The 16,924-nt window shown below is 38.6% G+C and overlaps 1 protein-coding gene across 4 annotated transcripts in view; it reads right to left on the reverse strand.

The window, feature by feature from the left end:
• Window positions 1-16,924, reverse strand: part of PRUNE2 (prune homolog 2 with BCH domain) — a 266,403-nt gene that overhangs the window by 82,375 nt on the left and 167,104 nt on the right. For all 4 annotated transcript variants that reach the window (XM_047767794.1, XM_047767792.1, XM_047767793.1 and 1 more), the window contains exon 7: window positions 687-845. In XM_047767794.1, coding sequence (XP_047623750.1) covers window positions 687-845 — 159 coding nt within the window. The remainder of the gene's footprint in view (window positions 1-686; window positions 846-16,924) is intronic.

Raw genomic sequence — 16,924 nt, forward strand, 5'->3', positions numbered from 1 at the left:
ACCTGCAGCATATGAAAGTTCCCAGGCCAGGGGTCAAATTGGAGCTACAGGTGCCGGCCTCTGCCACAGCCACAGCAATGTGGGATCCAAGCTGTGCCTGCTACCTACACCACAGCTCATGGCAACATTGGAACCTCAAGGCACTGAGAAAGGCCAGGGATTGAACCCGCATCCTCATGGATACTACTCGGGTTCATTACTGCTGAGCCATAATGGGAACTCCAATTGATGTTATATGTCAATTACACCTCGATTTTAAAAAAAATGTTCAGTATTTATTTCACTGCCAATTCTGTTTAGATGATTTTTTAGTAACAGAGCATCAAAACTAAAAACTAAAAATCTGAATTAAAGTGCTACAAACAAATAAATAACCCAATGTGCAAAATACCCCCAACATTTCTTAAAATTCAAACTCTAGGACCTCATCTCTTGGGCTAACCTAAATTTTTAGGGTTTTTTTTTGTTTGTTTGTTTTTCTGCCACATGCAGCAGTTTGATGTGGGATCAGTTTCCAGACCAGGAATTGAACCCAGGCTGCAATGTTGAAAATGCTGAGTCCTAACCACTAGGTCACCAAGGAACTCACTAGGCCAATTTCATTAAGTCACCAATCCATTCCCATCTTCCACCACATGTTCTGAGAGCAAGTGGGATGGGATGTGCTCAGTCAAGGGGGTCCTTACCTGGCTGCACAGCTCGAGGTTCTCGGAGTACACAGCGATCTGTCGTCTGGGCTGCTGGTCCTCTGACAAGTAGCTGGCCAAGACGATGAGGACATCAAAACCAAACTTGTCTGTGAATGCTTTCAAATCACTGGTGATACTGCTGTGAAATGTGCAGTTCTGAAACAACAGGCCATTTGACATTAATATCAAGCTGCCCAGCTCTGGGGAATTATGCCACAAATTGGTCCCATCTCAGAATATATTACCTCAGAAACTTATTATTAGATGCAAATGAGATAAACATTGCTTTGAGAAAGTTTTGAAATGTTCACGCTATGGTTTAAATACACTTTGCTTTTTTTCCCCTAAACCAAGGAAGGAAGACAACTTTGCTATTATTATTAAGAAGGGTTTAGAAAGGAACAAATATCTTACCATCTTTTTGCTGAAATATCTATTCAAGTGGTGACTTTGCAAAACACACTTTTCCTTTTATTGTTTATAGGACATAGAAATGCCTGTTGAATATGATTACAACCCACTAGAAAAAGGAAGTTACTATTTTTAAAAAAATTGTTTACTATGATTACTGTTAACTCAAGGCAAAATTCCTGAGGATGAATTTAGCTGACTTTACTGAATTTTATTCCAGGGTTAGAAGTTGCAGAGATTTTTGTTAGGGTTGTAATGTCAGATCTGCTTGCTCTAAGTGGTAGCTAAGGAGGAATGAAAAACTGGAAAAGGGAACCATTACCAATAGTATCTAGCCCTATGGCTCACATTGTCTATGGAAATGTGCTGGCCTTTTACAGTTTTGTTAACTAGAATGAGAATGACTTTATTGACGTAGCCCTCTCTCTTTCTTGAACTAATACAGTGAAAACCATATGACAGCCCCAGCATAATGTCCAGCATATACTAGTTGCTCACGAAAAGTTTGTTGAATGACCAGAGAGACATATACACAAAATCAATCTGTGCTACGTAATCCTTTATCATAGTATATATGTAATAGCATGTATAAATGATAATAGCATATGATATGTGTACATAACAGACATCAAACAACTGTCTATTGCTCTACTCACTGATAATCACCATGATGTACACTCAAGAGATATAAAGAAGTCTACTTTTTTTTTTGAAATAAAAAGTCATCAGGGAATGGATAAACAATGAGATCCTGCTGTATAGCACAGGGAACTATATCTGATCACTTGTGATGGAACACGATGGAGGATAATGTGAAAAAAAGAATGTATATAAATGTATAACTGGGTCACTCTGCTGTACAGCAGAAGTTGACAGAATATTGTAAATCAACTATATTTTTTAAAAAAGAAAAAAGTCATCAGAATTATGCATGCCAATGGTAAAACATTAAAGTGACACAGAGATGTGTCCCACAGGAGGTGGAAGTGGCAGGTACCACCTCCTCAGATAACCACTCTGAAGTGCATATAGGTACAGATCTTTTTCATATCCAGATTAGTGTTTGTATATGATAGCTCTTCAGAACTTGTGGATTTGGTACTTGTGGCTGAGACTACTTACTTGAAACATTCATAATACATGTACTCTGTAATTCTGCTGAGCTGAACCTCAAGGTCTGTGAGGTCCCTGAGGAGGCACAGGATATGCCCATTCCATCACCAGCTTCCACACCTTTGGAGACTTTTTTGTCTCTTCCTTGACCACTACTCTCAATAGGCATCTCATAAGGCTACTTTCACTTTTGGTTACAAGGAACTGTACATAGGAATTCACAAAGATCCCAGGATATATTGCCAATGAACAAAGGATCCATGGTATAAACTTGATGATGAAATTTATGATGTTCGAATATAAGAGCTTTTGGAAGTATGTGCCCCACAATGCATACTGTCAGCTTAAATGCTTTTATTGTCCATGCATCATAATAATAATCTTTAAATAGGTACTTTCAAAAAATTAATTCACCCACAAAAGAAATATATTTAGAATGAGTTTTTTTTTTAAGAAAAAAAATTGGACCTCATATTATAAACAATGTGCATTCAATAGATAAAATCATTTCAAATCATTATCAGCGTTAGCTGTCAAGAACCTCAATGCTGAAATTTTGCCATTTGAATTGTAAAAGTAGATACAGCCCTGAAGGAAAACAAGAATGGAGAACAACTATGATAGAGGCTTTGGCACAAGTCTTACAATTTCCCTTTCAAAATATTTTTTCATTATGTACATAAACTTACTCCCACCAACATATTTATAAATGTTTAAAACACACCATTTCTAAAAGATTTTCATATATAATAACAATTACCATGACACTCCCAGCTGGGTCACTCAAACTAGAGAAGGCAGACTTCACTGTTACCTGAACACAAGTGTAGGATTCAGTAGAACCAGCTTTATTCAAAGCCATACTTGTGGAAAATGTGCTATTAAAAAATGCTGGCTGAGTTCCAATATGTTTGGATTTGTCTGTGTTCAAATGATAGCTCTAGGGTCTTGCTAAACTTGTGTTCAGTGGCACTGGCACCACCAGGCATTTTGTTAGAAATGCAGAGTCTCAGGCCACACCCACGACTTACCAAAGCAGAATCTGCATTTCCCACAGTTCCCAGGTGACCCAAATGTAAATGGAAATCTCAGAAGCACTGTTCTAGGGAGGCATTTCTTAATTGATGTATTTTCCTAACAACCAGTCTGTTGTGGAGTTCCCTTCATGGCTCAGCAGTTAATGAACCCGAATAGTATCCATGAGGATGCAGATTTGATCCCTGGCCTTGCTCAGTGGGTTAAGGATCTGGCGCTGCCGTGAGCTGTGGTCTAGATCGCACACTCAGCTCAGATCCCGAGTTGCTGTGGCTGTGGTGGTTGGCTGGCAGCTGTAGCTAACCGATTTGACCCCTAGCCTGAGAACTTCCATATGCCATGGGTGCAGCCCTAAAAAGCAAAACAAAACCAACAAAAAAATAAAAACAAACAAAAAACCAAAACAAAGAACCAGTCTGTTGAATTCTCTCAATGCCTTCATGGGACTTTTACTGACTTTTGCCCTCAGCTCCTGGCCTCTTCTACCAACCTCATCATAAGTATCACCCTGGTGTGTGTATTTCTGAGCCACTGGTTAGAGGTTCTCACTTAATACCCAGGACTGGGTCCAGGAATCTGTAATTTCATTATGTACCTCAAGTGATTCTTGGGATCAAGCTCCTTTGAGTAATACTTCCCCAGTTTTCCTCTGGATGGCCCTGAATTCAACAAGATCACATCATGTATTGATCAAACAAAGATTTATGTGACTTGCTTAGGCATGTTAGAGAAACAAATTACTTACATTTTAGAGAAACCCCAAAACAGAGATCATGAACAACTACATCCTAACCACCCTAAAAAAACTGCCTAAGCCAGCTATCTTTTTATTGGCTTTGGGATCATGTCAGAAGTTTTGTCTTTAAAATACAATTAAACAAGGGAACAAAGTAAGATTCTTTAGGAATCCAGGAGGCAGGGTCTATTTGTTCTGCTTTTATGCCGGTGCTGTTTGCATAGGAGATAATTTATTATTGTCTTCTAGCTACGCAGGGAGTCATGTGCTACGACGGCTCTCATGCTGCTGACAAGCTAGGCTGGCCTTGAATAAATACCACTTCATCATCAACACAACCCAACTGTAGATACAGGTTGGCATTTTATTCCCCCCCATCTGCCTTCTACCTGATAAATTACTGTTTTAGTTACATGTATACAAATACTATTTGTTAATCTGCTCAAATGTCTCCAAAATGTTTTCCCCACCTTAACTTAAAATTACACACACACACACACGCACACGCACACACACTCCTCTCCATTTGCCAAAGGTTTAGAAAATGAAGAAATTCTATCTTAATTTACCACCTCCACCCCCACCATCCAATCCTCCATATTTGAAATAGGACCACAGCCTAAGACTGCTGCATGGGAGCTGCTTTACTAATCACTACACCTGGGAATTGACTGATGAAAACCCAGACTATCCCAACACAGCAGTTAGGCAGAATGGGAATTGCCCCCGTCACAATCTTTTGACACTCATGGGTCTGAAGATTGGATCATTAAACATTTTTAGAGGCCACAATTCCTTTTGCCGGAGTAATTCCTAATTTTGAAATGAGAAGGAAGATCTGAAAATGTAGGAAGAGAAAGACTCTTATTTCCTGACCAAAAGCTAAGGTTATACATCTCAGGAGCCCTAAGAAGAGACTGATGATCATGAGAATAAACAGCAGAGTAACAGAAATGCTACGGCTGTATCTTAACTAATATGACAACCAATAGTGACAGTGAAGCATCCAGTAGATTTACCACCTTTGCGATTGAAAGTATTTGGACTAATGCAATGGAAAATTTCATTCTCTTAACAAAATCCTATTTTAGTTTTTATTCTGTTGCTACGAAAAGTTTTTATTCTATATGCTGACAGCTTTAGAGCATCACATGAAAAAACAGTGATCTAAATAAATAATGCCTTATAAACATTTGAGTCCTTAAATGTGCATATTTTTTGAAAGAGAAAAACCCACTCTCCTTAGTTGCTCATATATCCTATTGTCTCCTGAATCCCTTCTGTCCGGTTTTTGCCCCATCATTCCATGGAAACTGTTCTTCTCAAAAGTGCCAATTATTTCCAGGTTGCCAAATCCAAAAATCTCTTTCCTGTTCTTATTCTATTTGACTTCTCCCAGGAATCCCATGACGTTGATGAGGCTGGTCCTCCTTCCTTCATGGAACACTTAATCCCTTCACTATCCTGTCACTGCACTCTCCTTGTTTCTCTCCTAATTCACTGGCTACTCCTCAGTCACCTTTCCTGGTTCCTCTTTTTATTAGTCAACCTCTAAATATTCTCCTTGGAGACCCCATCCAGCCATGTGGCTTTCAAATGATCTATCTGCCATTGACAACCAAATTATACCCACCTGAATGCTAACCTGTTTATCCATGTGATATCATTACAACAGTGTCTAATAAGTATCTCAAATAAAATACAACCTACCTCCACCCCACAGTTTCCTCCATAGCATCAACTGGTCCCACCATCCACCCAGTTACTCAAGCCAAATATCCAGGAATTATTCTTGATTTGTTTTCTCTCTCATTTTCACACAATCCATCAGCAAATCTTGCTAACTTTCCCTCTAAAAACATATTTCAAGTCCAAATACTTCTGTCACTTCTTTCCATCTCTATTACTGTTGTAGCCATGGTCACCATCAGCTCTTCCCTCAACGTGGGTGACAGTTCCCCAACTGGTCTCCTCTTGTTTTCTCTCCCTATGGTCAGTTCTCCACACAAGACTCAGAGAGAGCTTTTAAAAATGTAACCAGAACCATGATATCCTGCTTCTTAAAACACACCCAAACATTTCTCAGTGCAATTACTTATGATTTACTGTTATTTTATTTTTTAAGACAGGGAGAAAAGTTTAATATCCTTGAGATGAAGAGTTCTTACATATCAATGAAAAAAAGCAGACATGGCAATAGAAAAACAGATGAGGGATTTTCTCTTGTGAAAATCAGCAGAAACTAATCTGACTAGTATCCATGAGGATGCAGGTTCGATCTCTGGCCTCCCTCAGGGGTTCAAGGATCTGGTGTTGCTGTGGCTGTGGTGTGGGCTGGCAGCTGCAGCTCCGATTCAATCCCTAGCCTGGGAACCTCCATATACCATGGGTGCAACCCTAAAAAAAAAGAAAAAGAAAAAGAATAATTGATGAGGAACATAAAAGACAATTCACAATTGAGATACTTGAAAAGGTCTGTGAACAAAGCTATTCACTGAATACTACTAAAATAACTAAAACTTTGGAAGAATATAAATGTCCAACAAGAGAGATATGGTTCAATAAATTATGGAACAGTAAAACAAAAGAATATTATGCTGCTATTAAAAACCATGCTCTCAAAGAATACCTAATGCCACAAGAAAACATTCATAGGGTAAAGTAGAAAATTTCCATAATCATATAAAATTAGTGTCATTTTTATAAATATATAAATAACTTACATGGAGATCTGATATACAGTGATTATGAAGATACCTTGATATTAAACTTGCTATAATTCAGCCAAATTGCTAATCTAAAATCTGTGTCTCTCCATTATTTTAGGGTGCTATCTCCAAGGTATCTAGTAAAGGCCTTGGAGGTTAAGTCTGGCTTTGCCATTCACTAGCTGGGTGCCTTGACAGAGCTCACTTCACCTCTCTGAACTTTAAGAGTTCCTCACCTGTAAACCCTCATCTCATAAGACTGTTACGAGTACTAAGAACATATGCACATCAAAATGCAGGCCCAGTGTCTGGCATATAGTAGACAATAAAGATCTCTCCCCTTCCCTAAATCTTCAAATACCAAAAAAGGTTATTCTTAGGATTCATGGGAATAATCCAGTTCTTAAAAAGCAGTGTATGAATTCTTGGTATGGGAACTGGTTATTCATATTACAGTCTTTTGCTTTACATCCTTTATAATACTGTGACCTTTCAGATGATACTCACATAGATCTTTAAGTCATTAAAGTGACTCACATGTAAAATTCCCAGACGTGAGATGATAAAGTTACATATGAGGCAAAGTCACTTAAAAAGTAATGTAAGATATATGGAGTTCCCATCACGGCACAGTGGAAACGAATCTGACTAGGAACCATGAGGTTGTGCGTTTGACCCCTGGCCTCACTCAGTGGGTAAGGATCCGGTGTTGCCGTGAACTGTGGTGTAGGCTGCAGATGCGGCTCAGATCTGGCATTGCTGTGGCTGTGGTGTAGGCCAGCAGCAACAGTTTCAATTAGACCCCTAGCCTGGGAACCTCCATATGCCTCAGGTGCGGGCCCAATAAGACAAAAACAATTAATAAATAAAAATTTAAAAAATCAATAAAAAAAGTAATGTAAGATATAAAAACAATGGGTAAGGCAGTGTTTATTTATCTCACTAATGGGTCCTTTATCCTTATTCCAAGTTAGACCTGAGTGAATGAGTTTCTGCTTGCCACTACACAAATAAACAAAAAAAAGTTAGCAATTTTTCCTTCAGCTGAGTTACCATGGATGGAGCCTTTTGCATCAGTCCATTTGACCTTCAGTGGAGTTTAGTCCTCATGCTAGTACTTTCTATTTAGGTCCAGCACTCTGGACTACACACACAATCCAAAAACAGTTGTTTCTTTTGACAGTTAGAAATGAAATATATTGAGTAAGGCTTTTATCAAATAAAATTATTTTCTAATGTCATAGACAAGCTATTCCTAGATTTATTATGTTTGAATTTTTTTTTTTTTTACTTCTTGCAGGAAATATAAATATCAAGTGAGCAGATATAATCTGTAGATAGGACGCTCGTACAAATACCATTACCAAGATTAAAACCTAAGCTTGTACAGCTTCATTTTTGAGAACAGTGAGACTAAGAAACACAGTATGACAATCCATAGCTACCTTGTAAGCACAGCAGTCAGTATGGATTGCTGAGGTACTGAAATTTAAAACTCCAGTTTGACATTTATACACTGCATGGATTTATTTCTAGACCAAGGACTATTTCTTTTTACCAAGATATATGAAAAATGCTGAGGTATGTATACAAGTGTTCAGACTGAAAGCTTTATGATTTATGCTACCAAAATTCCATTATGATGTTTAAAATATTCAGCAATAAAGTCTGATAATTTTGACAGGAAAATGATTTATGAGAACACAAAATGCATAAATTAAAGGGAATTTATTTATTCTGTTTTTCATACACTCTTTAATTGGTAAGCAAAGATATTTCCCATCTTTTACCAGATGTCATTTTTTAAAACCTCTCTTGTTCTTCTTTCTTTTTTTCTTTTTTTTTTTTTTTTTTTTGGGCCATGCCCGAGGCATGCAGAAATTTCTGGGCCAGGGATCTCACCGTAGCAGTGACCTGAGCCACAGCAATGACAGTGCTGGGTCCTTAACACACTGAGCCACCAGGAAACTCCCTACTATTGTTCTTATTTCTATAAGCTAGCCAAGGTATTTAATTTTTTTTTCATTTTTTAAGTTTTATTGAAGTATACTTGATTTACAATATTGTGGTGATTTCTGCTGTACAACAAAGTAGTTTAGTTACACATGTACACACATTCATTCTCTCTCAGATTCTTTTCCCACATGGATTATCACAAAATATTTAGCTGAGGCATTTTAGTAGCAAAAATTTCACTGGGTCTATTAAAACTATATTATGAATCATAGTTTGAAAATAGAACCAGACAGTACATATTTTCATTCAAAAAGAGAGTCCTTTCAGGAAGATTTTATGAAAATTAAACTACAATATATAAATGAATATAACATAGATAATTTTCACTTTAACCAATCATATATTTGTCTACAATGATTTAATCAAATGCAGCTTCCTCATTAAGCACTATGTTAAATGCTTTATATCATTTCATTTAAACTTTAAGATGCCCCAAAGATGTGGATAACATTTCTGTTTTCCCTTGAGAAAATGGAGACTTCAGAAGATAAAGTAACTGGAATTCCCTGGTGGTCTGGTAGGTTAAAGATCAGGCATTGTCACTCCTGTAGCATCGGTTAATCCGCGGCCCCATAACTTCTGCATGCCACGGGCACAGACGATAAAAAATAAAGTGCTCATATGAAAAAAAAAAAGATTAAGTAATTGATGTCACACAGTTCACATGTGTGAAAACGAACTTGAACTCAGGTGAGTTTGACTTCAGAGCCCATGTTCTAACTTCTGTTATTCTCAAATGAAAAAAATCCTAATCACCAAAGATATTACTAATAATCCATTTTTAATTTCATAAAAATGTTTTTCTACTTTATTTACTTCTGCTTATTATTTCACCCTTGTCACTATGCACAAACAAGCCACATTCTTGATTTTAACAATTGCTAATTATAATGTACTGCTTAAGTTTTTGGATGATTCAATATTATCACGCTTTATGATCAATTTCCAGTTTCCCATCTACTTTATAAATACTAATGTAGGCTGGCCACTAACTGTATGTATGAGCCTAATTGAAAACTTGCCCAAAGAAACTGCTATTAAGTTTCTTGCAGCAATACATAGTTTTAAAAAGTTGGGCATGCATGTATATACAGAAGAAAAAAAAAAGATAAACCCGCAAAGTCATGGTTTATCCAAAATTATCCTTACGTAGTTTTTCTTGCTCTGGTAACTCAGATACACAAACAAGAGAAGAATCCCACTTTAGCATTTCGTATGTAAAAACCTCATCATTTAAAAATGTTCCCAGCATTACTCTTCTTCTGCTCAAAAGCCTAGAGAAATGAGGAATGAGGATTACGGGAGGCAGGTAGAGAGACAAAGGAAGAAATTTTTTTGCCCCAAGGGAATGGACATCTTAATAGAAAAAGCCTACAGCATCACTACTATTTCAAGCAAAGCCCTCTTGTTAAAGCACAACTAGCAAGGACAAAATAAAATATCAATCCTCAAATGCTTCAATTTAGGTCAAGCATTGCATAAGTATTAGAGAAGAAACCAACAATCTTGTAAATAATCATCCTTATAAGGTCATCATTTCGGTGGGAAAATTCAAGAACAGAGGGAGACTGTTTTCATGTCATGGGACAAATAATTATATCATTAATGAAGAGAGGGAGACAAAAGGAGAGGAGAGAAGAGGGGAGGGGGTTGGGATATGATTCATCTGAAAGCCCAGGTTTAAATTAAGGCTTCTTGAAATGAGGTGGGTCGGTTTTAGATCAATCTAAAATTAAGTGAGTTGACATCCTGCCCCATTCTCATCACCTCCATCATAAAGAGAACCGATGTTACACCAACTGAAAGTTGCCCTGGAAAAAGATGCTTATAACTGTACTTCATGAAAGAGTGGTCCTAGGCAGACCCTCACAACTAGTTAATAGTGGACAGTATGACTGGACATGGGGAGGTTCACAAGCAATTAAAGGCAAATATGTCATCATCTTATTTACTGGCTCAGCCTAATTTACATTTTCTTTAAGGACAGATCCATGATCACCAAAATTTTTCAATACAGTATGGATTAAGGACTCAGTGAGAAAGGGGCTAGAGTGTTGTTCCACCCTAAGGACCCCTCTTTTAAAGTTTATGCATGTTTATAAGGGTTTCTATATGGGAATGAACAACTCAGGACTCCTGCATTAACAGGAACACCCACTCACTAGGTATGCTTTATTTTTGAGTTGGTAGAGCCCGGGCAGCACACCAGCTACCAAATAATAATAATAGCAATAAATTATTTCCATAATTATATACAGATGTTTTTAAAAATCCCTATCAGCCTGTTTTGAGCCATGAGCTTGAACACTTACAGCTTAATTTATTTTTCTTTGTAAAAATAATCTAGTTTGAGCAATATTCCAAGAGAGCAGGAAAACTTCCTTCCTCCCTGGGTACCCCCTTCCGATTTATGGAAACCACCAGTCAAGTCTCCAGCGCCCTTGCTGTACGTGCATACTGCACACACTTTTGATTTTTCTAAGCTGTGTCAATATTAACCTGACCAAATGAAGATCAAACTGTCTCTTTTGTTCCTCCTGCTCCTCACACGGGGAGCACAATATGGCTCTTGTCAGAGGTGCTTCATCATTTTGGCTCAAGGAAACTGTCAGTACAGTTTGGGATTCGTTCTTCATGGGCAGATATCCTGATGGGTCTAATGAAGCCTTTCTGCTGACAACTCATTTGCTAAAAATACCCCATCATCACCCAGTTTAAGTGGGGAAGATGGTTGGGTCCCCTCTGCTATCAACCTAACCAAAGTAATTTGTTCAGAAGTCTAAAATATCTGTATGTCAAGGTACACACCTCTCACGATCCATATTTGTTCTTGCTGGTTTCCATTTGCTCACTGATAAACTTTATGACATTCTTAAATTGGAATATAATAGGGTAAACACCAATCTTAGCGCACACATGCAGAGCCAACAGTCTGTGTGTGCCATTTGCTGCAATTCTAAGCTCATTACCAGAAACCCCCTCCTGCACACAGATACACTCTGGGGTTTGTGGTTTCATTTTCATTTGGAGACGTCTGTGTGTAGGGAGCTGGAGGAATTCATTTTCAGGTAAAGACATTGCGACATTGCATTGTTGTGACTCTCCTGGTCGCAAGTCATGGAAACTCAAACTGGCTCAAGTCAAGAAAGTCAGAGAGATCTGGGGAGCGTTCTCAAAAAAGCAAAGGAAGAACTGGAGGACAAGCTGGGAGGAAAGGCAAGGGTGGTGAAGGATGTGGGGGTCACTCAGCTTCTCCACCCTCTTTCTCCTGGCTTCATTCTCCTGACCTGCCACCAACTAGCATCCTCCACGTGGTGGGAAACATGGGCGGCTGCAGCTCCAGGGTGGACTTTTTCGTTTTAGTCAAGGTTCACACCCCCTCTTGGCCTTGAGGTTATAAACCCTGGAGAAGAAATTCTACTTGTTTCCACTTGGGCTGGATGCTAGCCTTATGCCAAACAATGGAGGTGTACTAGAAAGACCGCAAAACATAGGTATTGACACTCATTATAATAAGAGTGATGGGTAAGAGTCATTTCCTAGAAGAGGGGGCTGAGCAGGTAAACTTTAGGTGGGCACCTTATATATCAAGCACAAAGGACTCTTTCCATCTCTCTCCCTCTCTCTCTCTCTCTCTCACACACACACACACACACACACACACACACCAGGTAATTCTCCAAATCTCTATTGTACTTCCAGCTAACCAAGCCCAAGTCACAGGGACAGACATGATGCCTGGAAAGATAATTTTCATTTTCATGAAAGTTTACACCCCAATTAAGAAGTGTATTATAAAGAGAAGTGATAAAAAGTCTATAAAAGTTGGGTTTTTTTTGCTTTTTTAGGGCCACACCTGTGGCATGTGGAAGTTCCCAAGGGGTTGAATCAGAGCTGTAGCTGCTGGCCTATGGCAAAGCCACAGCAATGTGGGATCTGAGCCATGTCTTCAAACTACACCACAGCTCACAGCAACGCTGGATCCTTGACCCACTGAGTGAGGCCAGGGAAAGAATCTGAATTCTCATGGACACTAGTCAGATTCATTTCTGCTGTGCCACAATGGGAACTCCCCTATACAAGTTTTAAACTTATAAAATGAAAATGTTTTGCTCTTTTTTTTGGTCTTTTTTCAGGGCCCCGCCCGTGGCATTTGTAGGTTCCCATGCTAGGGGTCCAATCAGAGCTGCAGCTGACGGCCTACACCACAGCCACAGCAATGTGGGATCCTTAACCCACTTAGTGAGGCCAGGGATCGAGCCTGCCACCTCATGGTTCCTAGTTGGATTTGTTTCTGCTGCACCATAATGGGAACTCCATAAAATGTTTAATCAATCAAAATTATGTAATATAATCTGTTCAGTCCAGGAAAAAGAAGCCAAGCCTCCTTATTCTTTCAGTGTGAGGGATTCTTTTTTTGGCCCCTGTTCAAAACAGTCAAACTTTCATTACTCTTTGCACCATCCATATGAGGCACTGAAATGCTTTACATGTAAATTAGAAATGATCTACAGGCCTTACCCACAAGGCAGTATTTGGGCTAAATCTGGTGGGGCAGGAGTTGTCCATGTTATCATTTTATACAGGAGTTATTTATGGAAGGGCTCTAAGAAGGCCAAATACCAGGGAAAAAATTCTGAATTCAAAGCAGGTAAAAATGTAATAACCTTACAGCAGGGTTTCTCCCTTGACATTATTGACTTTAGGGGCTGGATCCTTCGCTGTTGTGGGGGCTGTTCTATGCATTGTTGGATGTTTAGCAGCAACCCTGGCCTCTACCCACTACGCCAGTAGCAAACACTCTCCCCCACGTGTGACAATCTAACATGTGTCCAGACATTGTCAAATGTTCCCTGTGGGACAAAAATGCCCTAAATGAGCATTACAGAGACTAGTAGCAGAAGAACTCTGCAAACCTAAAAAATAATTCAAATCACATTCGACTCTTTCAGAAACATTACTGCAAAAAGTAAGACATTATTAATTCTGTCTGATTTAAGAGATAGGAGAACTTAAAAAAAAATTAGGGACAGGGAATATTTACCTGAATACTCTGCACTAATTGGCCAAATATTTCCCTTTTCTAGGCTGTAAAAAATTAAAATTTCCATCAATTGTCTTTTGGTTTATATTGTTATCCTTATAAAATAAACAACATTTTGAATCTCTTACACAAAGAAAAAGGAGGAAGATGTAAAGGAAAGAGCCAGAATTTTACTAAAACATCTACTTCCTATGCCAGGAAAATGAAGTTTTCCTAGGTATTTTCCAGAGTCTTCCAAGGCTAAGAAAACTGTATTACTTCAGATCAGTTATCGGTAAACAGGGCATTTTAAAAAACAAACTTTATTTTTGGGATTCCTGAAAATCATATGGATACTTACTTTATAACTCCATTATGGTAACCCCAAAATAAAGCAGATATTTGAGGACAATGTAACCTCTCTGGCTAGTATCCTTGTCTGACAACACTCATCAAAATTCATTTCTCAGCCTAAATTATCTGAACTTGGATGTCTATATCACTGGTTCTCAACCATGGCTATACCTTAGAATAACCCAGGGAGCCGTTAAAAAAAAGAACAAAAGAACAAACCTCTGAACCCATGAAATTTACATTTAATTGGGTTAAGGGTGGGTCTGGGCTTAGAGACTAGATACTTGTGGTTGCCAAGGGGGAGAGGGGAGGAGTGGGATGGACTGGGAATCTGGGGTTAATAGATGCAAACTATTGCCTTTGGAGTGGATAAGCAATGAGATCCTGCTATGTAGCGCTGGGAACTATAACTAGTCACTTATGATGGAGTATGATGGAGGATAATGTGAGAAAAAGAATGTATAGACGTATGTGTGACTGGGTCACTTTTCTGTATAGTAGAAAATTGACAGAACACTGTAAATCATCTATAATGGAAAAAATAAAAGTCATTAAAAAAACCCAAAAGCAAGCAAACAACAACAAAAAAGGGTGGGTCTGGGCTATCAGTATATTTCTCAGAGGGTCCCAGGTATTATTCTAACATGCAGCCACGGTGGAAACAATGGTCTACATTGACATAAAGAAACTTTTTTCTTTTTTTTTTCAAAGGGCTGTACCTGTAGCAAATGGAGATTCCCAGGCTAGGAGTCAAATCGGACCTGCCGCTGCCAGTCTACACCACAGCCACAGCAATGCAGCATCCAAGCCGCGTCTGCAACCTACACTATGGCTCATGGCAACGCCGGATCCTTAATCCAGTGAGTGAGGCAGAGGATTGAACCAGCATCCTCATGGACACTCGGGGCTCATTACCTCTGAGCCACAACAGGAACCCCCCAAAATGTTTTTTAATTCAAGCTGTGTAGACACAGTTTCTGCATCAATGATTCTTGTTTCTAGTCTCTAGTTATTGAGTGAAATTTCAGTGTCACTGGGAAAACCCAAATTCCAAAAATTTATGTTCACATATTTGTTTTTGAAAATGTAGTTCTCTTTTCGTTTTTTAAATGATTTTTCTGTCTTCCATTATAGTTGATTTAGTGTTCTGTTAATTTCTACTGTACAGCAAAGTGACCCAGTCATACATATATACTATCTCACATTATCCTCCATCATGTTCCATCACAAGTGACTAGATACAGTTCCCTGTGCTACACAGCAGGATCTCATTGCTTTGAAAAAATGTAGTTCTAACTCCCCCAAATGAGCAAATAACAAAATATAGGGCTTAAAAACACGAGTTTTGAAATCTGACAGTCTAGGATTGAAATCCTAGCTCCACACCTATTATCTCTGCACTTTTAGGCAAATTACTTGATCATGTTAAGCCTCAATTCCTTCATCTGGAAAATGAGATAATAATCTACTTTACATAATGAAATAATCTATAACATGCTTAGTAAGTTATCTCACAGGGTCAGCCCTCTATACACTATAAGCCTGTGATAGCAGCAGTAGGAAAAACAGGCACAACTATATTCATAGTCATTTTATCTGTCACTTAGGTCATTGGAAGTCAACCACCCTTAGGTACAGTTTCAAGTTGAAATTTTTTTTTTTTTGTCTTTTTAGGGCCGTACCTGCAGCATATGGAGGTTCCCAGGCGAGGGGTAGAGTCAGATCTGAAGCTGCCATCCTATGCCACAGCCACAGCAATGCCAGATCCTTAACCCACTAAGCGAGGCCAGGGATGGAACCTGCGTCCTTATGGATGCTAGTTCGTTAACCACTGAGCCACGACCGGAACTCCTCGAGTTGATCTTTTTATTATGTGTGTGTTGGAAAGTCTTTCCACCTAAGATTTTTTTGTTGCAGCCCATTGTTTATATTATGTAACCTCTAAAATTTGTCAGGTTTAGATAAAGCACCGGATAGATTATCCAATACTGTAATGGTCCAGATTGATGGAGAAATGGGTTCTTCTCCAGGCTCTGCTTTTAAAGTTTGATGGGTCTCACACTTTGGCTGCAGCAGATCCACCTGGAGGGCTTCTGAAAACAAACACCAGGGTCCCACTGGCAGACTTTCTGATTTGGTAGGTCTGGGGCCCACCGAGAATCATCATTCTCAGCAAGCTCGCACATGATGTTGCTACAGCTGGTCTGGGGACCACACTTTGAGAATCAAGATCCAAAGCACTTTGAGAACTAAGATCCAAAGAAAGACATTTCACCTTTCTGGACCTCAGATTCCTAATCTGAAAAAGGAAGAGTCCATGAAGACAATATAACTTTGCTTCTAATTTCCTTGATTCTTTAAAAATAAAGCTTAAAGAGTGGAAGCCTTTGACTGTAGGTTTTAACTTACATTAGCCAGCAGGATTAGGACGAGCAGTTGGTTAATTAAAATCTGAAGAGGAAAGTTGTTAAAAAATAAATGTCCTACTATAAAATGAGATGGCAATTATATATGATTTTGAACATAAAATTATGCATCCAATTATAATTTTTTCATGTAGAGCCAGGGCCTTTTGAAATATTTTTTGAGTGTGGGTCTGTTGGAGTTTCCCATCTTCTCTGTTGCAAAGACCATATGCGTAAAGTGTAATTTTCCAATTCTAATTTGTTTCATTAACGTGAAATAAAAACTTATACATATGTGAAACAATCTGAATGTAAGACTCCTTCTGCATTTTTACAATGACGTCCCAGATTTTTATAGCTGTTGTGCCCTAATTTGAGAGCATATTCTCATTGAGAGTATGTTTCATTTCATTTCACTGAGTCATTCCAAAGCA

This window comes from Phacochoerus africanus, chromosome 2 (genome assembly GCF_016906955.1).
Source record: "Phacochoerus africanus isolate WHEZ1 chromosome 2, ROS_Pafr_v1, whole genome shotgun sequence".
Taxonomy (NCBI): Eukaryota; Metazoa; Chordata; class Mammalia; order Artiodactyla; family Suidae; genus Phacochoerus; species Phacochoerus africanus.